The sequence below is a fragment of the Oncorhynchus clarkii genome, chromosome 17 (assembly GCF_045791955.1).
Source record: "Oncorhynchus clarkii lewisi isolate Uvic-CL-2024 chromosome 17, UVic_Ocla_1.0, whole genome shotgun sequence".
Lineage (NCBI taxonomy): Eukaryota > Metazoa > Chordata > Actinopteri > Salmoniformes > Salmonidae > Oncorhynchus > Oncorhynchus clarkii.
In genome coordinates, this window is record NC_092163.1 from 65815453 (window position 1) to 65839256 (window position 23804).

General features: G+C 42.1%; 1 protein-coding gene across 8 annotated transcripts in view; it reads right to left on the bottom strand.

Annotated features, from left to right (window-relative positions):
* LOC139371285 (forkhead box protein P1-B-like) overlaps nucleotides 1-23804 on the bottom strand; it is a 232575-nt gene that overhangs the window by 50667 nt on the left and 158104 nt on the right. For 4 of the 8 annotated variants that reach the window (XM_071111575.1, XM_071111572.1, XM_071111573.1 and 1 more), the window contains 3 exons: nucleotides 20483-20623; nucleotides 989-1126; nucleotides 669-758 (listed from right to left, as the gene is read on the bottom strand). In XM_071111575.1, coding sequence (XP_070967676.1) covers nucleotides 669-758; nucleotides 989-1126; nucleotides 20483-20623 — 369 coding nt within the window. Of the gene's footprint in view, nucleotides 1-668; nucleotides 759-988; nucleotides 1127-8462; nucleotides 8570-20482; nucleotides 20624-23804 lie in introns of those variants that run through there. The other 4 variants (XM_071111578.1, XM_071111577.1, XM_071111574.1 and 1 more) reach the window with 2 other exon arrangements.

A 23804-nucleotide genomic window follows, 5' to 3' on the forward strand; every position in this document is an offset into this window, starting at 1 on the left:
GCATTGAGCCGCCGCTGATGAGCCAGTCCGGCTGAACTGGGGGGAGGGAAGGGAAAAAGACGGGAAAAAGGAGAGTGTGGGCAACACAACAAAGCTGGGAGCGTACTGATATCTCACAATTACACACCTTCTCTTCCCGTTCCATTTGCATGTTAATTACCAAGCAAGCCTCTCAGATTTCTGCCTTTCTTTTTCCTTCCTTTCAGTATTTCCTACAAGGGGGTGAAGGGCAATCTCTGTGTTGTAAGACACTTGTTTACTGGAGAGAACAAACGATTAAACAGCACAAAATGTAGTTATTTATTTAATTGCCCGAGAAGCAGTACGAGCCCCATCCCCTGGAAGAAGAGGGATCATCAGTATTCCTGGTTTATTCAGTTATTACTGGTATTTACCCATCGTGCCTGACATGCTAATCAGAAGCAGAACTACACTTGATTCTCTCTCTCTTTTTTTCTTCTTAAAAACCACAGCCTCTGAACAGATGGTGAGAGTGAGAGAAGACATGCCTTCCACATACTGCTATGAGCTCTGGGCTCTGAGCTCTGGGCTCTGGGCTCTGGGCTTGGCTGGCTGAGGATCGTACCACCGGGGCAACATACGAGTTCAGTAAAGCGATGACATGCATGGCGGCGGTGGAGGTGATGATGTCATCATAGTGAGCCTACCTCTTTACTCTGCTTGCCTGCATGTTGCTGCTGGAGGAGCTGGAGGTGGAGCTGTTCCTGCTGCTTCTTGTAGAACTCTTGGAGTTGCTGCTGCAAAAGACATGGGAGCTACGTCTGAGTGACAGCTCACCAACCAATCAATCCATCAGGGCCAAGCTAAACTCAGCAGTGGGCCGCGGGCATACTTTCAGCACTCTGGCTGTTCTCTATTTGATACAGTCTCATATTCAGAAGGAACGCCAGTGCACAGTATGGTGGTTGGTGTGAGGATGTTGATGTTGATGTGTTTTATGTACAGTATGAATGTCCCGTGTGTTTACCTGTTGTAACATGAGGGCCTGTTGCTGCTGCAGGAGCACCTGGAGCTGCTGAGGGCTCAGGACCTGCTGCTGGAGGATCTGCTGCATCTGCTGAGGCGTTATTACCTGGGGTGTCATCATAGCCACTGACACTGGAACCTACGAGAGAGAGGGGGGGGGGGGGGGGGTAGGCAGAGCAGTCACTAACCTGGTCTACTAAGACAGTGTTGTAGTATAAGACTGACATAGCCAGGATACATGCTTTATATGACCACAGCAAAAAAAGTGAGCTGGAGGACAAGCAGAGACAGTATAGACTACAGCAGCTCAACCAGACCACTTGTCAGGAGTTACACACACTATAACAGCCACTGAAATGAGAGCCCAGGATAGCCCCTCAACACCTCTGGTCTGTACTGGAAAAATCACCTGGAGTGTCATCACAGCAAGAGATGCTACACCCCCTAAGCAGTAATGACACGATACTAGACACAGGAGTAATGACAGGAGATGGCCTGCAGTAAGCCTGTGGAAACTCTACAACAGCCCCCCTCCGACCTTCAGCACAACAGCCCAGCCCAGACAGACACACACAACCTAACACTAACAGCCTGTCCAGACAGACACACACAACCTAACACTAACAGGCTGTCCAAGGTTTGATTGTTTCTGCTGAGGTGATCTGCTACTACACCAGCAAATGCAAAGATAGGCCACACACTGTAGGCTACAACGAACCTGTGTGCATAAACCATGTCATTTCATTAGAATATTGTCAACAGCAATTTCTTTAATGTACAAATAAAGCTGCGGCGCCATGACAGGAGGAGGACATACATACTGACACAGGCCCCTAACTAACTCCAACAGAAAGGTGTGAGTGGATGACTCTTCAAAACAAGTGATTTGTTATGACACTGAAAGAACCCCACAGTTCCCCACAGTTGTCAGGCTGCCCTAATTGCTCCGGCGGCTTTGTGGCTTCTCAGAGTGTCTGGATGCTGCCACTCACTGCTGTGATGTGCCATACCATTAAAAGCCCTTTTCACTGACATCTTAGTGACAAACAGCTACTGAGATGTACTTGATAGCCGTCTCACATTTGCAACTGTTAACATGCCGCGGTGTGTGTGTGTATGTGTGGTAAACCCGTGCTCTGCGTCTCCGAGGCTGATGTCGTCGGCTGATAGAGCGGACATTAGGGCTGACAGTCAGTCTTCACCAAGGTTACCCAAATTGTACTGTGACCTCATAGCCAATGACGGCCTTTTGAAATGTCCATGCATCTCTGAATGTCCTTTAGCTGTTTCCAATCTATCTAGCAGGAGAGGCGTTCTCTGGTACACGCAGCATGCATATCACCTGATTAATTTCCCCCACTAGAACAGAAAACAAAAACTAAATGGGTCATAATGAGCAGCTTGTACTCTCACGGCACTGGAAAGGGTAGCAGCGTCAAACAGGACGCGGTGGCGCTGACGCTCTCTGTAAACCTCATTGAGAGCTGCTCCGCGCTGAAAGATTAGAGGTGTTTTGTCCTCCTGTAGGGGAAACTCGAGGAGGTCACGCACCACCTAGGACTCAACGCACTTAACATTTCTCATTTTCAGTGGGAGGCGACGAGAGGATGAAAATGCTATGTGAATTCCTCCTGTATTATGTCTAAATATCCATCTGGACTTTTTCACGTGGCTTTTCCTGTCTTTTGCATAGCCAAGACCCCCGTTTCTAATTTCACAGTCATTATGCACTGATGTCCTTTTTTCTCAGCATCACTAATTTTGATCAACTATTTTGAAGGTCAAGCGGGCAGCGTGTCTCGCTACAGTATAAGCCCTCTACGTGATGCAATAGATATAGACCTGCCTCAGCACCACTAACAATTACCTCACACACCAAGGATAAATAATCATGTATCTTCTTTGATGCTTTACATTACATTACAGGAACTAACTACTTTAGATTTGACATGCTCTACTTTTATTGTCATGTTAGGGCAGTAAACGTAACCAGGGTTATTTTCACATGTAGTTAACCATTTGTATTATTCATCTTTGATAGTACATGTTTTATAGAGTCTAACATAGAGATCCAGCGTAGAAAAATAGAATTAACACAATATTTTACACCATTTCACACTTAATAACTGATCATTTCTTAACAAATTGGATTGGAATTTCATTCAATTAATTTCATTATTTTAACACCTTGAGCAGCACATCCTCTGGTTCAAGCAGCCTCACACCTTTCTTTGTCATGGAAGGGGGGGTCTGGTCTACTGTAACTACCCCTAGACACCAAGAGACGGCAGGCTGAGCCCCGGCAAGCGGCTATTAGAGCCCACATTTTATTACACATTACTACTGAGGTCATTAGCAGCAAGACGGAATGTACGGTTCTTACCTATTGATCATTGTAACTACTACCATTTAATCCAGTGTGTTGAATGAGTGAAAATCTGACTGAGACAGGGGGCTATTGAGGGGAAGGAGCACTTTAACCGAAAAATGTGGCCCCTGGCTGGTGTATCATGCCAATTTAACACAAACACAGTATGCCACTCTCCATTTAGAACGCTCTCCATATGGCATACTCACTTATTTCTGGTTAACCTCACGACTCCAGATGATGCACAGAAATATATGTACATCTGAAGAGAGTCTGAGGGAGAATTCTCTGTCGGTCTGGATAATTCACAGAGAACTAATACTAGGATAGTTTCTTTGAGCAGCTACTTGAACACCAATATGTGGGTGTGAAAAAGAAGACATTCTGGGAATGCCAGAAACAGCTGTCGTTTATGGATTTTAGTAAGGTGTGGCACTCTCCAGGTGCCTCGCGTATATAAACATTCAAACCTGGAACATTCTCACACAGCTGCAGTGTGAGCAACTAACACAATCACACACACATGCACATAAGCATGCAAAAATTGTAACGCATGGTTGTACAGTACGTAATTACAACGATGTTAAAGAAATTATAAGAATATTTTTCTTTGTCTGAGAGAGGTTAGTGTACCAGGCAGCGTCTGATGCCGTGCTGCCTGGAGAACAGAGCAGGAGCGTGTTCAGAGTGAAGGTAGGCCACAAAGTGATGGGAGCCTCTGCTGCCTTTAAAGTACACTACGCCAACTTCTCTTTGTGCGTCACCACCGAGAACAAGCATGGAAATTATATTCTAATGAGGAAACATCGGCCACACATCTGACGACGTCGGGAATTCACAGATTCACACTTAATGAAGACGCTCTTCAACCAGCGTTCCCCCAGAAGCCAAAGGTCAAAGTGTGGTGAGAGAGAGACAGAGAACGAGAGAGAGAAATAGAGCGCGAGAGAGAGAGAGAAAGAGAGAGAGGGGAAGCAGACCCAGGCATGAGACATGAAGCTAGCCTCCCTCCCTTCCCTCCTGGTGATACAGGGGCAATTAAGGAGAAGAGAAAAAGGAAAAACAAGCCAACTTCAATGAGACCATCGCTGATATTAAACCAGCCATGAAGGACCAGGTTAGATGAAGAAAAAAAAAAAATTGTAATTTTTATATCTTTCTCCCTGGTGTGATCTTGTTTTGTAAGGACATCAAATAGAATGGAGAAGTAGAAAATAACAAACCCTTGAGAAATCAGATACTCAGATTGATACTGTTGGTTTACCTTGGCCTGAGACATTTGAATAGTAATGACGCTCCGTCTTGAATAGCGTATAATCTCGAGCATGAAAATGTCTCCGAAAGGAGGATTTCACGGGAGGCATTGTATTGAAGTGATGCATGAACATAATTAGTCTATGACAAGATCGGAATTAATTACTCATTCCTCATCGTTCAGGTTTATTGAAATATTGAAGGTGGATAGCGGTTTAGAGAATATGTCAAGCATGTTTTCTCTGATGGAAAAAAAGGATCAACAAAAGACTGTTTCTTATATTGTATTTTTGGTGTATTTGTGTGTATTACTATCAAACAAATATAATAATAATCATAATCATAATAATAATAGTAGTTTCACAATAACTAATGTATGTAGTCCCAGACTACAACATGCATGACAAAGAAGGAGACAGAGCTAACGTTACCCATCCTGGTTTGGCTAAGCTCTCACTAATTCCTCTCTGTCATCCAAATTCAAGCTGCTTTCAAAAAGTTTACAATTCAGATATTCAGATAACTGGATAATCACAGTCATATTTTCTGCCCATTTGCTATATATGTTCTGCAGGGGGATTGAAACGATACGCAACAACTGTAAAAACAAAACTCAAGATTGCATTTTAATTAACTTTTAAACCACAAACAAACACGTTTTCAGCTAAGCTGGGCCAGCATTCCGTAAAACAAACAAACTACACTGGGAAGTGAACGAGCCTCTCACCCCAACAATAACATTAGAGCTGCGTGGTGTCATCTCTTTCCCACACTCTGGGCAGCCGCCACTGCAGGTGCCCAGTGCATGGCCCCCACCCTGGCACATGTGTACACACACACACACACACACACACACACACACACACACGGGGGCCATTTCCTGTAGTTCACTGTAGTAAGAGCATATTACTGAATAAAAGGATCATTTCTTTCAGTTTGTCTTTATGTTCCACTGTATTCACTGATAGCCTTTTTAATGAGGCTTTCCATTCCATTTTCACTGATAATATATCTTGTCACTCTTTCTGACCTTTCAAGCACTTACCACGCTAGGTTGAGACAAAATTAAAATAGGAGATGACAACTCTAGTGCCTACAATAGCACCATTCACCAGCCCATTCACCTGGTCCCAGACAGAGTGGGTGCTACCCCCTCTTCTCATCCTGTGTACCTCCGTGTGCCCGTGTTTTATGGTTTATCAGCTCAGCACCATTACGCAACCCTGCGTGCCTTCAGATGCATTATTTGGATCAGTTGAGATTTAATTAAGATCACAGCCTTTAAAATCCCCTTCAAATGAAAATGTACCCAAAGACAATGCCTGACACATCCTCATGCAGATTGTTTCCATACTCTGCACACCAGCAATGCAAACCTAATTCTTGTTTCCATGACGGCAGACAAGGGGCCACAAATTGTGTAGGCTTTTTTAAACTTGGCTTGTGCTGTTGTCTTTTGTGAGTCAGAAAAACCACGTGGCCAATTCATAATAATAAAAAGGGGAGAAGTCAGCAGCTGGTTCACAGAATGTGTGAAAACCATCCAGAGATAAATCTAGATCCAACACATATGCCACCTCTTATATCTGGATACAGCCTACTGAATCCTTCCACAACTACTTACACAAAGAAAACATATATTATGTTATTTGAGGAGCACAGCAGTAATTAACACAGTATTACATAATGCTTTCTAGTAGCAGAGCAGGACGGGACAAGTGGAAAATATAGACTAGTTTATTTTGTTACACCATATCACTGTCTATACACCATGTAGCCTAATCATACTGTTAACATACTATCTCTATACTTTGAAATATATAACATCTTTTGTGTTGACATAATCCACCTATCTGATACAGAGACACCGTGACCAAGAGCAATGAGCAGTAATGTACCTAATGCAACAAAAGCTGTTTTCATGTCAAAACGTTCCTCAATCCAGTGAGGAGTCAGGAGAACAGCAGAGAGCAGCTGGTGGTTTTCTATATCACCGGTAAACTATTCCCCCTCACTCACTCACTCCACACTACAAAGCAGTGGCCACTCCTGTAAAGGATATCCCAGAGCTCTGTGGGCTTTCGCTGGCTGTCGGCTGCCACCATGCCCGCTTCTCTGGGTACAGGGTAATATCTGGTTGCCTATGTCATGGTTTAAAAATGACAGGTGCTGGCAGCCTCTCGCCTTGACAGGCCGTTGCACAAATAATGGCCCTGCCTGAAAGGGCTAATGCACTACTAATGAACAATAAATCAACTTTGATTACAAAATGTCATCCCAATCAGCTCGCACTCCAGCTCTCCCAAACTGCACCCCCAAGCCCAGCCAGTGCAGCTGCACAGCATTACAGTGCACACTGGCTGTTTAGGCTTCATTTTCCTCACAATCTGATGTTAACCTCCACCGGCCCCTCTCTGCCAGAGAAATTCACCCTCTCTCTCTAAACTCTACCAGTACAGATACACCCTCTCATCGCCGAGGCTGTTCAGACACAGTCTGGAGCTCAGTACAAACATGGCAGAGGGGGTAGAAGGTGAAAACATTAGCCTCAAAAGTGAGGAAAATGTTGTTGTTTTTTAAGCATGTGTTAATATATTAATTGAAAATGTTGTTGTTTTGGAAGACTCTGAAGGCTCTCTCACATTAAAAGTTAAACCAGCATCACAAATTAAATAACAGACTTCAGTCTAATATCTAAAGGGTGTTTCATGGGGTTCAAATCTACCACCAGGGAAGAGAGGGAAGTTGGTGTAGAAAGGTTCAACTTTATCTCTCATTTCATTCTCCGCCCCCTTTACTACACACACGCATGCAGGCTCAAGCACACCCACGTATGCATGTGTTCACGTGCGTGTGCACGCACAAAAAAAAGAAAAATTCAGGAAAAATGTCAGTTCTGACATTTCAAATGATTGAGTCTGGCTAAAATGGTTACGTAGTGGCAGTGTCAAATATAGAGTTGTGCCTCCCTCTCCCTTAATTTCAAGTGACAGAGTGAGGAGACGATCAACCCCCCATCACCTCGCTGCCTTCTTCACTTGACAGGGACACTGTCCATAGCCTGAGTGGGAGCCAGGTCTGACCGGCAAACACACACTCAGCTCACAAACACACAAACTGGGAATATCTCATGTATAACTAACAGTAAACAATAACAGCATGCCCTACTGAAGCTGAGGGCTACATGTGCTTGTTAGTAACACACTGGGATGCAGAATATATTAAATAATAATTTGTGATAAACAACTTCACTGCTAAAATACAGCCTTTCCTAGAACTTTCCATATCTTAACAACACATACTGTAGTACCAGAGCCTGATGATCTGGTTAGTACAGTGTCAGAATAAAGAAACAAACACAACTAGAATCCCAACTACAGTATATCTAAACTGGCATATGAGCAACTTCATGTAAAGTTTTACCTTAATGTAAAGTGAATCTAAATACACAAAATGATTAACAAAACATTTGAACATTTCATTTGTTGAAGCACAATTCAGCAAATGAAAACTATATCTCTGAATGGCATCAGCAACTATCAGCAGGTAAACACAAACATCTAAACAACACGTAGCCTATCTTTAAAAACACAGCATCTCCCCACAAATCACAAAATACTTGTAGTGTAACAGCCTTCAGGGAAAGCCTGTACTCTGTCCCTATCTACAGAACACACTAAAACCTGGATCCATTCTCTCCTTAAACAAACTGCATGACAAAATTAACCAATTACAATGATAGAACATCAACAACAGATAGATAAAAGCCCCCATCTTTTCCCTGGACAAATGACATTGTCAAGTTTTATACAAGAAAGCTGGCAAAATTGCAGAATCAATCATATTGACAAACCTGACAAACTCCATTTAGCTGGCAGGGTAAACAGAGATCTGGGCCGTGCAGTGTTGAGTGGAGCGGAGAGGAGCGAGAGAGAGAGAGAGAATGAAAGGCAAAGAGGCAGGCAGAGAGGCAGGCGGACACTACTGTTCGGTGGCGTCTCCAGGCTTCCTCGGGATACAGACAGATTGCACGTGCAAGGTTGCTCCCTGGCTGACAAGATACAAAACTATCCAATCAACCACGCCCTTCTCCACCAATCACAACCAGCCCCCTAAACATAATCAATTCAAATGGCCTACACAATAGGGAGCCTCAGGCTGAGCTGCAGGTGAACCCATGCCTTTGTGTGGGACCCCTTTGAAAAAAAATACAAAGTTGACGGCTGTTAACCCTTTGACCTATTGAAACAATGGATGCCTAAAGAAAAGAAGCCCTTTAATTAAACAACAGATAAGTAAACACAGCTATCCAGCTGAAAGAAAGAATCTAGCCTGCTATCAGACACTTTATTGTTCTGGTAAATGGAATTGTTTACAGCGTCAGGACAAAGAGTCAAACTAATTTTATATTCTGAGAACAACAAACAGCCAACAAACAATTTAGATGCTTTGTTGATTAAAAAAAAAATATATTTTTTTGGGGGGGGGGGCAATACCATAAAAAAGCCTTTCAGTCTAAAATAAATACTTTTTAATATAAATGTTTTTTTTTTGTGTTTTTTTATATTGTTTTATGAGTAAGAAACAGCTTTTCCATTAACTACATCATTTCTTTATTTTTCCAGATATCACTTGTTTATTTTTCCAGATACCACATCTATATTTTTCCAGATACCACATCTATCTTTTTCCAGGGTATCTTTAATATTTATGCCCTTTGTAAAAATAAGCAATAAACTCATTGATCTACCAAAATACATGATTTTTCCTCTGATTACTAATATCACTTGTTCTAATACTTCCCTACACAACATATACTACTCCTGCCTCTGGTGCTGTCACTACTACTCAGTCACGATAATAAGAATTAGCTGTCTTAATAGAATCACATGGTTCAACAGCAGGTATATAAAAGAGAACAAGGGGAAACAGGACCCTGCCCTCTACTGGACATGCATGAACTGCACAGGAGAGAGAGAGAGAGAGAGAGAGAGAGAGAGAGAGAAAGGAGATAAATAAATATACCCCAAAAACTATTATACATACATTTTTGCTCTTTTTTGAAATAATAGCTTTTAAACCATGATAAATCTGTAGTATCTGAAAATATACTATTTACAACTATTCATTTCAGTTTGAGAAGAATCAAAAGGATGAAATACATTCAGACACAAATACTAAGACATTAAAACAAACCTTTAGTCAGGATTAACACATAACTCAGTTAATTAACATGTTAACATGCACAACAAATTCAAACATGGCCATAACATTTTTTTCATATCAATGTCCATAAAAGCTTGGCTAAGGATGAAGGAATGCTCATGGAATACGAACATTCCAGAACACAAATCAACACAGTCCATACATACAGTAACAAGCCACTGCCCTCATCTGCTAATAACTAACAACAAGCTTTGTTAAGCTGGGTGACCTATATAAATAATTGACTGGGTGACCTCAAGTGTCAAAAGTGACAATTCCAATACATATCTTAGTGAATAATTAACCAGAAGAAGAAAAGGCTCTTTACTTTCTATCTGACACACTCAGAGGGCTCAGACAAAGACACAGACACAGACACAGACACACACACACACACACACACACACACACACACACACACACACACACACACACACACACACAGATCTCGGCTCTGGCCACACTCTTCTCCCCAGCACTCTCCCTGGGGTGGCATGTCGGCATATTCTCAATAAAACACCTTCTCTAAGCAGTAATAGGCCACTGTTCTCATTTCAATGCTCCCAAAGGCCTCATGATAAATTTAGCAGACATACAGTTCAAGCCTCCCCTCCCTCACACTCTACTCTCCTCCTCCTCTGCCTGAGCCTGCACTGTGCACAGTAATCACACATAGGTGTGTATCGATGTGATACATTTATATTTCTTCACCAAACATATTTTGTCAACACAGAGAATCATCAATATCCTTGAGCCTTCAGTTTTATCTTTCACCCATCCTCTTCATGATGATCCAGAAAGAATTATTGTGCTTACGACACAGTGAGATTACATAATAAAAGACTCAATTTCCTGCCTGTGTTACAGTGAAAGTATGAGTTAACGTCTGGTAGTCTGACTAGTGTTTGTTCTGGGGTTAAAGACAATGACAGCTCCCATATACAAACACAGAGGGTGAACAACATAAAGGGGTGTAGACTAAATGCATTCTAAACCATATCAACATGGGTATACTAAATAACTAGATATGTCCAACTCATGTTACAATTAAAATTAAAATAATAACTGTCTTTTTATTTTTTTAAGATAAATGGTCAAATCGTATACCAAAACCCAGGCATCTTCAGACCAGTGATGTATTCACTAGGAACCAAACAAAAGCAAACGGAATGAAATGGGGAATAACCTACCTGAATCTGCATAAAAGTGTTTGCAACTGTTTGCTATTGTGTGCACTATTGATTACACCCCAGGTGAGCGACTTCTCGAACAACATCAGCTCTGTGTACAGTCTCTGCTGTATCTGAAAAGACAAACTTACTGGAAATTCAGAATCTTTTTTTCTGAGTTTTGGGTTGAACTAATGTGTACAGACCTCTTTAACTCCTCTCTCTAACCCCTGACATCTGCACTTTAGCCTCATCTGAAATGGGCAGGGTTATTGGCCAAGGTGAACTCATATTAAGTCATGCCTGTTGCAATGTGTTACAAGGATGTATTATGTTATTGGTTTCAGACATTAAAGAACACATTGTGTAGTCTGTATTTGCTAAATATTTCCTTGAGGTGATATGCCAGCCAGCGCAGAACGAGGTTTGTGTTTCTTTGTGTTCCGTCTGCTGTGGTTTTCACTTAGTCAAAACAAGAACATCTACAGCGATGTGCAACATAAATTCAGGGGGGTGGGGGAATTTTGTGCCGTATTCTATCATGATTGATTCATATAGAGTTCTTCTTTTGAATCAGACACTATATTAAGAAGTACAGTGCTTCATCATGACATTTTGTTCAGGAAAAATAATCCTGTAGTTGAATGACGCCAAATGAAATGAGCAGTGGAACTGTCATCTCTATCCTACAGGATTTCTAAAAGACACGTCTGGGAGCTATGATTACATCTAAAAAATAGTTAGTTTGAGTACATTTTGGGCGCACGAGTGCATCCATGCCAACTATTTGGTATCCAGGAACTAGTCATAGTTACATGAATTACCAGGGTGTGGACTATAAACATGTACTCTTCAGTGCTCAACACAAATATAGACATACATATATCTACGGACTGTGTCATTCAATTCAGTATGGTTTTAGGAACGTAGACCCTCTCTAAACAGGGTGAGTAGATAGCACTAACTGAAACTATCAGTGTACACAATACTCCTAATCTTAATCCTAAAAAGCATGCTGGTCAGTTAAGCGTCAGTTATGCTGGTCAATTAAACAGGCTGGTCAGTTATCCCCCTGGTAGTTAAAGTCCCTCCAAGTCAATGTAAAACTTCAGGACCTCGTGTCCCTAGAGAAGCACACAATACAAATAGATGAATGAGTTGTTGAGGCATGTAGTTGTGAAGCTCTGATGCTTGACATATTGCACTCTGATGTTTTTCTGACTTGTGTCGTGAACATGTTAGTTACTGACGTACTGCTTGTTGTATTGATGTGATTTTCACCTGGTTTATATTTAATGTGTCTATTTATCTGATACTGATGTGTTGATGCAGTTGCCTTGGTCCAGGTCTCTCTTGAAAAAATATACTTTTATCTCAACAAGACTAAACTGGTAAAAAAAAGGTTAATTAAATGTAGAGATGCATGAGTGGATGTTTTTGATATGGCTCTTGGTGTTTATTAATGCTCTGTCCTTACAGTCCATGCATCCACCCATTACCACCCAAAAGGGGAGGTGAATCATTTCAAACAACACATGGCTGAAATCAAGATACTGTGGCGGAGAATGATTTGAAGATACAAGATTGGGGGGAGGGGGAGACAGGGAGACAGGGAGGGGGATAGAGCTTGAAGGGAAACATCAGTCCTCAGAATAAAAAAAGCTCCTGCAAATGGCAGTGGCTTAAAGCCCTGTGTCTGGAGTCCGGAGTCAGACCGACAGTCATCGCATGGCTGAGGCTCACTAACAGGCTGAAACAGACTGCCTGGAAATACAAGGGATGACTTCATTCTGACAGAATGATCCAAACCTGTTTCTAATATATAGAGTACACATAATACATTTTTACGATATGACAAGAAAAACAAGCGGTGAAAAAGACATCCTGATCCCTGGTTACACACAGATGCAGGGATCAGAGCTGTGCTGATCATTCCTGGCATATTAAATCACCTCAAAGACAGAGACACACGGAATCATGCACATACACACACACACAGATGTATCTGATTTGATTTTGAACCTAAAAACTGTGCTGATGAACCTGAAGAATATTGATGTCTCTTAGGTCGTGTTTACACTTGACACTTACATGCGACTTCTGCTATCAGAATATGAATATCGCATTGAAAAGACCGGTCTAGACGCACAAAAGTCGCTTTGTGTTCAGATTTGGAAGTGGTCATGGATGCATTGTGTGTGTATTTCACCTCAGTCTGGAAGCAATCAGGCTACCGAAAGCGCATACAGTGGCTAATGTCATCAGCATTCCCACAAGTATCCAGAAAACGTGTTTTGGGACCGAGAGGCACCTTTCATTATAATGTTGGAGGAAATATGTTCCGAGTGTGTAAATGCTAGCCAACTAGCTAATAAATAGAAAATATTTTGGCTAGAGTTACGCTATCCCGTTTGCAATCCCTTTAGCATTGCTTGATAGCTTGCTGGCTAGCTACAGAGGTTAGCTGGCTAGTTAGCTACAGTAGTTAGCTACTGCCATCAGTTGTTATTTTACTATCATATTTAACCTATTCCACCATTTGTAGAATGCATACTGCCATTTGAATATAGCGCGGGAAAAGGGAATCTGGACACACTGTGGACACTGTAGACACATTTGAATGTACAGTATGTGTAAATGCATGACTCGTTCGGTATTCCACGATCAGAATACTAACGCTGCCTGAACTGTGAAGTCTAGACATGGCCTTATAGCACAGTATCTGTCAGAACATTCCCATTTCAATCCTCATTCAACACTAGGAGTAGGCTTAGTTTCTGCTTACTGACCACTGAAAGGATTATCCATCCACTCTGGTCTTGATTGTCTGAACCTGAACGTGTCTGTTTAAAACAAACAACTTGGTTCATTTAGGGTGAGGTTCACAGCTTGGGTGCTCATCACAGAGAGGCTGTGTCTGCCTCAATTGTCCCGTTGTCTCAGCTGGCCTTCCTCCTTTTGGCAGGGAGCCAGAGTGGGCCGAGCCCGGGCTCATTGTCACCTCACCTAGCCATGGTAGTAGGCCACGGATAGCGCTCCGAACCACGGGGCGGCTGGGCTGCAGGAGGGAGCTCCTCGGAATGCTGCCTCTGATTGCTTTAGAGCGCTGGTGGAGGTCCAGCCGGCAGTCTAATGATTTACAGATTGGAACACTGTGGTGTACATGTGTCAGGACGATGCCATAGGTCTACCACAAACAACAGTAGCAGAGCAAGCTGGCGGCTTCTCCTCCCCTGTCAGAGAGAGGTGTGGCCCCTGCATTCTGTCACACAACACTCCCCCAAAGACCACAAATGAAGGATATGAGTGGCGGAGGGGAGGGGGGCAAAACTTAAAAGGCTTTCATCATGTCAAACTGAAAATGCATTATCTATTGACCTGGAGATGCCCTCTGTAAAACAGAGAGGGGGAGAGAGAGAGATTCACCTGGCAAAAATTTATGGTAGATGATGGGTTCGTGTTATTCCCCGTCTTATTTCTGAAGAATAACAAGCACTGCTCCATTGATATCATGAATACAGTGCCTTGCGAAAGTATTTGGCCCCCTTGAACTTTGCGACCTTTTGCCACATTTCAGGCTTCAAACATAAAGATATAAAACTGTATTTTTTTGTGAAGAATCAACAACAAGTGGGACACAATCATGAAGTGGAACGACATTTATTGGATATTTCAAACTTTTTTAACAAATCAAAAGCTGAAAAATTGGGCGTGCAAAATTATTCAGCCCCTTTACTTTCAGTGCAGCAAACTCTCTCCAGAAGTTCAGTGAGGATCTCTGAATGATCCAATGTTGACCTAAATGACTAATGATGATAAATACAATCCACCTGTGTGTAATCAAGTTTCCGTATAAATGCACCTGCACTGTGATAGTCTCAGAGGTCCGTTAAAAGCGCAGAGAGCATCATGAAGAACAAGGAACACACCAGGCAGGTCCGAGATACTGTTGTGAAGAAGTTTAAAGCCGGATTTGGATACAAAAAGATTTCCCAAGCTTTAAACATCCCAAGGAGCACTGTGCAAGCGATAATATTGAAATGGAAGGAGTATCAGACCACTGCAAATCTACCAAGACCTGGCCGTCCCTCTAAACTTTCAGCTCATACAAGGAGAAGACTGATCAGAGATGCAGCCAAGAGGCCCATGATCACTCTGGATGAACTGCAGAGATCTACAGAGGTGGGAGACTCTGTCCATAGGACAACAATCAGTCGTATATTGCACAAATCTGGCCTTTATGGAAGAGTGGCAAGAAGAAAGCCATTTCTTAAAGATATCCATAAAAAGTGTCGTTTCAAGTTTGCCACAAGCCACCTGGGAGACACACCAAACATGTGGAAGAAGGTGCTCTGGTCAGATGAAACCAAAATTGAACTTTTTGGCAACAATGCAAAACGTTATGTTTGGCGTAAAAGCAACACAGCTGAACACACCATCCCCACTGTCAAACATGGTGGTGGCAGCATCATGGTTTGGGCCTGCTTTTCTTCAGCAGGGACAGGGAAGATGGTTAAAATTGATGGGAAGATGGATGGAGCCAAATACAGGACCATTCTGGAAGAAAACCTGATGGAGTCTGCAAAAGACCTGAGACTGGGACGGAGATTTGTCTTCCAACAAGACAATGATCCAAAACATAAAGCAAAATCTACAATGGAATGGTTCAAAAATAAACATATCCAGGTGTTAGAATGGCCAAGTCAAAGTCCAGACCTGAATCCAATCGAGAATCTGTGGAAAGAACTGAAAACTGCTGTTCACAAATGCTCTCCATCCAACCTCACTGAGCTCGAGCTGTTTTGCAAGGAGGAATGGGAAAAAATTTCAGTCTCTCGATGTGCAAAACTGATAGAGACATACCCCAAGCGACTTACAGCTGTAATCTCAGCAAAAGGTGGCGCTACAAAGTATGAACTTAAGGGGGCTGAATAATTTTGCACGCCCAATTTTTCAGTTTTTGATTTGTTAAAAAAGTTTGAAATATCCAATAAATGTCGTTCCACTTCATGATTGTGTCCCACTTGTTGTTGATTCTTCACAAAAAAATACAGTTTTATATCTTTATGTTTGAAGCCTGAAATGTGGCAAAAGGTCGCAAAGTTCAAGGGGGCCGAATACTTTCGCAAGGCACTGTATGTTCAATGCAAAATCTATCAGATGATGCTGACAAGATGACCTATCAAATGAATCATGATCATTTCATTTAAATATTAAAAGAAAGCCAACGCATCATTTCAGTGAACAGAGGAAGTCAGGAAATACAAAAGCAGTTTCTCTTTTCTTGTTTTCCGTTGCTCACCAGCTTCAAGGACTCAGCTTCAGTAGAACTAAGAAAGAAGTGATCTTTACAAGTTGCTTTCAGAGAACACACAAAAGATTCAACAAGGGATTTTTTTTCAGTAGTCTGCCGCCCTATGTGACGCATTTGCCTGTGCTACAAACAATCTGTCTAGAACCAAAAATATAATAATTATAAAGGGGGATAGGTTATTTGTCAAGGCCATTAACATTATCTGTTTTTAGTCCAAGTACACAAACATTCTCAGGATTGTATTTTCTGACCTACTAATAGTGGCAAATAAAAGTCAACTTTCTTAATGGAGAGTTCATATAGAAAAGAGAGGCTGGCTTGCAGCCTGCAGCACCTCACAGTACCTAATGGTACTAGCGACATGAAAAATGAAGGCCCATCAAGGCCACCATCCAGACCTGGAACAGAACAAGTCTAATCTAGGCATTACACTGATGGCACTGGAACCATGTTGACATAACATCTTCAGCCCAGTTGCATGTCACATATTCTAATGTAGGCGCTGGGTGCCTACCCAGGAACCCTTGCAGTGTGGAATAGTTAACTGAGCAGGCTCCAAAGCAATGCCACAAACAAGCCTCTTTTTTCCCTTCTTCCTCCGCGGTGCGAGTGGACTATCAGCGAGGGTCCGACAGTGTTGTGCCTAATGACCTATTTCTCCACTCCTGATCCTGCGGCTGGCATAATTAGTTACCTGGGGCTGCAATCCAATTTGAAGTGATGACAAGAAAGTGATCCATGAAAAAGTAATAAGTTAAATCCAATTTCAGCCAGCCTCTAATTAAATGCACATGGAATTAATGAGTCAAACCCTACCATTTCACTGATAATGCTAATTAGCGGGGTGGGAGTTGCTCGCTCTCGTCCCGCGCCACTGTAGGTGTGAAGCGCGAGGTAAAGTGGCATAGACTTTTAATTACACGTCATTCTGTCAGTAATTTACTGGCTTTTTGACCAGTTAAGTATGTTAAGCTGCTCTCCAGCCTGCTAACAGCTGTTTGTATGATTTAATATGATTCAAGGCACTGGGAAACAGTATGCAAGCAGCACATTCAGTATCTAGTCTACACATTACATTGGGGGGGTTTGGAGGTAAAAACACCCCCTCTTCTTGGAGATATAAAACACAACAGCCATTGCATGCTGATCAAGGATTCTCCTGCTTGGTTTTTCTCTCCCCCTTCTATGCAGGTCATTTTTTTTCAGATGTTTCAGATATTCTGTGCTTCATTATTTTTGACTTGTATAAAATGAATGGAGTGAGTCACAGAGCTTGTGCATCTCTCTCTCTCTGTCTGTCTAATGGGGATACTGATGAGATGAATAGGTCTTCACCACAGATAGATCTTCACAGCTCTACACACATCAGGTGGCAGCTCACTGCATATCTCATACAGTTGAAGTCGGAAGTTTACATACACTTAGGTTGGAGTCATTAAAACTCGTTTTTCAACCACTCCACACATTTTTTGTTAACAAACTATAGTTTTGGCAAGTCGGTTAGGACATCTATTTTGTGCATGACACAAGTAACTTTCCCAACAATTGTTTACAGACAGATTATTTCACTTATAATTCACTGTATCACAATTCCAGTGGGTCAGATGTTCACATACACTAAGTTGACTGTGCCTTTAAACAGCTTGGAAAAATCCCAAAAATGATGTCATGGCTTTAGAAGCTTCTGATAGGCTAATTGACATCATTTGAGTCAATTGGAGATGTACCTGTGGATGTATTTCAAGGCCTACCTTCAAACTCCTCTTTGCTTGACATCATGGGAAAATCAAAAGAAATCAGCCAAGACCCCAGAAAAAATGTGTAGACCTCCACAAGTCTGGTTCATCCTTGGGAGAAATTTCCAAACGCCTGAAGGTACCACGCTCATCTGTACAAACAATAGTACGCAAGTATAAACACCATGGGACCACGTAAATGTCATACCGCTCAGGAAGGAGACGCGTTCTCTCTCCTAGAGATGAACGTACTTTGGTGAGAAAAGTGCAAATCAATCCCAGAACAACAGCAAAGGACCTTGTGAAGATGCTGGTGGAAACAGGTACAAAAGTATCTCTATTCACAGTAAAACGAGTCCTATATCAACATAACCTGAAAGGCCGCTCAGCAAGGAAGAAGCCACTGCTCCAAAATTGCCATCAAAAAAGTCAGACAACAGTTTGCAAATGCACATGGAGACAAAGATCGTACTTTTTGGAGAAATGTCCTCTGTTTTGATGAAACAAAAATAGAACTGTTTGGTCATAATGACAATCGTTATGTTTGAAGGAAAAAGGGGGAGGTTTGTAAGCCGAAGAACACCATCCCAACCGTGAAGCCCCGGGGGTGGCAGCATCATGTTGTGGGGGTGCTTTGCTGCAGTAGGGACTGGTGCACTTCACAAAATAGATGGCATCATGAGGAAGGAAAATATGTGGATATATTGAAGCAACATCTCAAGACATCAGTCAGGAAGTTAAAGCTTGGTCGCAAATGGGTCTTCCAAATGGACAATGACCCCAAGCATACTTCCAAAGTTGTGGGAAAATGGCTTAAGGACAACAAAGTCAAGCTATTGGTATCAAAGCCCTGACCTCAATCCCATAGAAAATCTTTGGCCAGAACTGAAAAAGTGTGTGCAAGCAAGGAGGCCTACAAACCTGACTCAGTTACACCAGCTCTGTCAGGAGGAACGGGCCAAAATTCACCCAACCTATTGTGGGAAGCTTGTGGAAGGCTACCCGAAACGTTTGATTCATATTAAACATTTTAAAGGCAATGCTACCAAATACTGTCACGGCTGGCTGAAGGACTGGACCAAAGTGCAGCATGGTAAGCTTACATTTTCTCTTTATTCAAAAAAATGACGCCGACAAAACAAAGAACAAAAACCAAACCGTGAAGCTTTGGGCTATGTGCCCTGAACAAAGTCAAAGTTAACTTCCCACAAAACAGGTGGGGGAAAATGGTACCTAAGTATGGTTCTCAATCAGATAGGCAGCTGCCTGATTGAGAACCACACCCGGCCAAACACATAGAAATAGAAAATCATAGAACATAGACCCACCCATACACACACACGCATATAGAACAGTCCTTCGTATTAATGACCAAATATGCCCTGAAGTCATTTGCAATTTCGCACTGAAACAAACGTTCAAACAAAGATACACATGTGAGGCAGATCAAACGGGTGATCTGAAAATAAGGGGTGATCTGAAAATAAGTGGTGATCTGCTGTAAGTGGTGATCTGCTGTAAGTGGTGATCTGCTGTAAGTGGTGAAAACAGTTTCTCCTTGATATTACTGCCCCCATTGAGGGTAGTGATGAAAGAGAAAGAGGGAGAGAGGTACCAAAGGGCACCTAAAGCTCCTAAAGGTTCATATCTTCTGCTGGAGAGTTGGAAACATCACCTACTCTTCCCCTCTCTTCTCCTTTATCCTCCTTTAAACAGGCCACTCATGTTTCTATCACATATGAACCACTGCTACAACAGGCCTCGATCAGCAACACACATCATGTGTGCATTATTTCCTTGGCTTTGTTAAAAAATGGAATACATCAAAATATTTCCAAGAGGCTGATTTCTGATAGTCTAGGCTTTATTTTAAAATTTTCCTTTATTTAACTAGGCAAATTCTTATTTTCAATGACGGTCTAGGAACAGTGGGTTAACTGCCTGTTCAGGGGCAGAACGACAGATTTGTACCTTGTCAGCTCGGGGGTTTGCACTTGCAACCTTCCGGTTACTAGTCCAACACTCTAACCACTAGGCTACCCTGCCGCCCCAGGCATTCAGAACTGTGTTTATTCTACATAGTAATATAATTAATGTGTCACAGTCTGAGATGTATGTTGTTGATCACACTCACATTGCAATCCACACCCACGAACACACACACGCAAACGTGGTTGGCCTCCAACCGTCACTCACTCTGCCTCTCTTAATTTCCTGTTTATGAAGGTTGCTTGGTACATTCACCCATGACAGAAAACAGCACACAGTGTACTATAGAAAAGATCAAGAAAGTTCAGCTCTCCATTGCTCAACTTAATAAGACTTTTACAACAGACCAACAGCTTTTGTTTGTCTTGAGGTCTCCAACTTGGAAGCAACAATATGACGGTTGACTGGTGTAAGCATACACTGTTTGCATGTTCTTAACAAGCATATGACAGTGTGGTACCTGTAGGCTTGGCTGATTCTCATTGTCTTTGGGGGATTTTAGATCGGTGCCTTGCTGAAGCTGCAGTTGTTGTTGTTGTTGTTGTTGATGTTGTTGTTGCTGTTGTTGCTGTAGAAGGATCTGCCGAGCCACTTGAAGAGCCTGAAAGAGAGATGAAAATGATGGTGGGTTAAAAAAAGGGAACAACATTGAAACTAAAAGCAGATATTTGATTGTCTTGGGGCTCAACCCTTCCCTTGAGACCACTCTTCTTTTAACACAACAGATGTAACCCAAACAACGACGTGTTCTTGGACTGCTGATAGATAACAAAACAAACAGGATTTTACACAAATCAATAGCCACAGGCCAATGCAAATATTTTCTGTTGATTTGATTAGGATCGCCATTAGTCGATGCCAATGGTGACAGCTAGTCTTACTGGGGTCCAACTCGTAGCGAAAAGACAATACAGAAAAAAGTCCTAACAATTTACATACATTTAAAAACATGAACATGTAGTGTGTGTGTGTATACTGTAGGTTGCAATTACAGTAAACAGAAAAAGTCAGAGGCACAGAATGGTGCTTTTTGATCCTCCTCTCCCCCTGTCCACTCCCCTCCAGAAAGTAAATAAAAGGTTTATTGCTGCTCCAAATATCTGTTAAAGGACACGGCCTTCTCAGTGGAAAACAAAATACAGTGCAGTCACATGTTTATTGCTCCAGCTACTCCCTTTTCCCTCACGATAAATAATCAAACATGCCATCCAGAACAAACAAAGCCGTGGAGCCGGGAAAAACAGTGGTCATGAAAACCACACTGATACCAAGAAAAGCAAGCATGTATTCCCACAGTGAGCCGCCAGCCTCCTCACACCTACACCAGTAAAACATCTGAGTAAATAACTAGGCTCATACTTTCCATACTCCACAGACGATTACTCCCACAATTAAACTAACAGTCCGAGCCCATCCCACACAGCAGAGTAATACTCCACAAGTCAATTATTTGATGAGTCAGGTTGATTGCCAGACGCAAATTAAAAGTGGTATGTTGAAGACGAAAATCGGAAAAGGTGGAGGGGGGTGGGTGGGGTGGAGAGAGGAGGTGCTCAGAGTACGTAAGAGGGAAATGTAAAGAAACGCGTGAAAGAGTAAGAGGAATGTATGGAAGATGGTATGAAAGTGAAATAGGAAAAGGAAGAGGGTATGGTATGGTGAAAGGCTTATAGAGAAACAGAGAGAGTGATAGGAGAAGATGATCTATAGGCCTGTAAATGCTCTATAAAAGAAAGGATGAGAGGGGAGTCCAGCTCAGAGGCAGGGGCAAACAGCTGTGCGCTGCTCTGCACCGTGTGTGTGTGTTGACCCTCTCAAACACAGGCCTGTGGGATGACATCATGAGGCAAGAATATAACCACAGGCTACAAAGAGGCCACTCTCCTGGCGTTTTACCCTTCCACCATTAAAACATGCTCTCTCTCTCTTTTTCTCTCTCTCCCTGCCTATAGCTTGTGAGGGGAGAACCCCAGCCCACACATTCATAAAGATAGCGTACCCTTTTCTTGCGACAGTGTGAGATTCACTCCAACACAAACAGAGAAATCCAACGCAATGCTAAGGCACAAACAATAACCGACTATTTATAGCCCTAATTATAAGAGCATGATATTTAACCCATTCAGTTACAGTATGACAAACTTCCTATCTTCCCGCCTACAGTGGCAGACCTACCTAGCACTTAAAGCATGCAATACAAGATCAATGTAATTCAATAACCTCAAGTAGGTTATTGTAGGTAAGAATAAGTTGACGGTTAAAAGTTATATACACATTGCACTACAGCACTTATGCAAAATGTGCAGCGTAAAGTCAAGTTTAAATAGACAATAGACCACAAATGACAGAGCTGTGTAATGGAATAAAGGACAGAAGGTTCTTCTTCGAAGACACAATAATCTTACCTGGTGAGGCAGCATGGCACAACAGAGCACCAAATAGTTAAGCCAAGCCTACGGATTACTACAGGGGAACATTATGAATAAACAAAAGTAGTAGTTAGTTTTCTCTGTAACTTATGACACATGCATGCTTTGGTGTACCCTGTCTGGTTTACTAAGAGGGGTTGTTGGAACTAAGATACTTGAGTCAACAGGATATGATGGGAGTTTTTTAGATACTAATGGGTGAAGACATATATTTCTGGGAATCATTAACAGAAAAAAACCTGGCACAACACCTACAGTACTGCATCATCAATCAGCATAAATACAGTAACTGTGACGTTGCGATGGAACACTGTGTATTGTAAGATCATCCACGTTGATCTCAAGTTGACCATCAAATAGAAACTAACCTCATTAAGACTTTCATATTTGATAAAGTGGAAAAGCAGTCAGAAAATAATCACTTACAGTATTAGTCATACTGTTTGGGCTCTGTTTTCCCCAATGACTTTATAAAATAGTTTTAAAAGCGAAAGACACAGGATGAGTCAAAAGACCGTCATTATCGAAAAATAACGATATAAAAAGGTCTAGCTGGGGAACCTATGTAGAGTGTTTCCGAGTTGAGGCCGGCTAGAGGCTGAGGAATGATTTGTTGTTTAACAAGGCGACTGTAGCTGGCTGCCTTGGAGAGGCCTGATGCTGTGCTAAAATAACCCATTGTGAGCTGTCACTGTGATGTTTACACAGCACCCACTCTTCTCTTCACACAAGGCCTCTTCTCTCTCTCTCTCCCCTCTTTCCCTGAAATTCATCTCCTTTTGATCTCACATTCAAAGGTACTGGGGCTTGATAGACGTACAAGCCTAAAAGCAGCTCCAGACGCGCTAAACTGCCAGCGGATGACAGACCGGAGCATCTAAAGAGCAGAGAAATGAGGAGAACAGCATGTTGTCTGGGCACTACAATAGCACAAATCAAGAGACATATTAGGTGGAACTGATCAGATACAGTTCAAAGACAGATAATACAAACAGATAACTAGGATGCAAAGGGAACAGGAGACTGCCGTGCTTTAGGGCGAAGCAGATGTCAAGCTAAGGGGGGAAATACTGTATGTTTATAGAATTAACTAGGGTTTTACACAGAAATACACGTATTCAAGTTTTGACTTATTCTAATGTACAGAACCAGCAGATTGAACTGTGTGTATTTCTAACTGGCAAAACATGTCATGAGTAACATGAGGCTTGCCAATTGGATTTAGATATTTGTACGTGCGGAACCTGTCTATGTACAGGTGCAACTGAAGAAGCTGCATTACAATGTGCTGCTATGGTTGTTTGTACTACAGGCTAAGTTGTAGCTGTACAGTACGAGCTAGGATAAGGAACA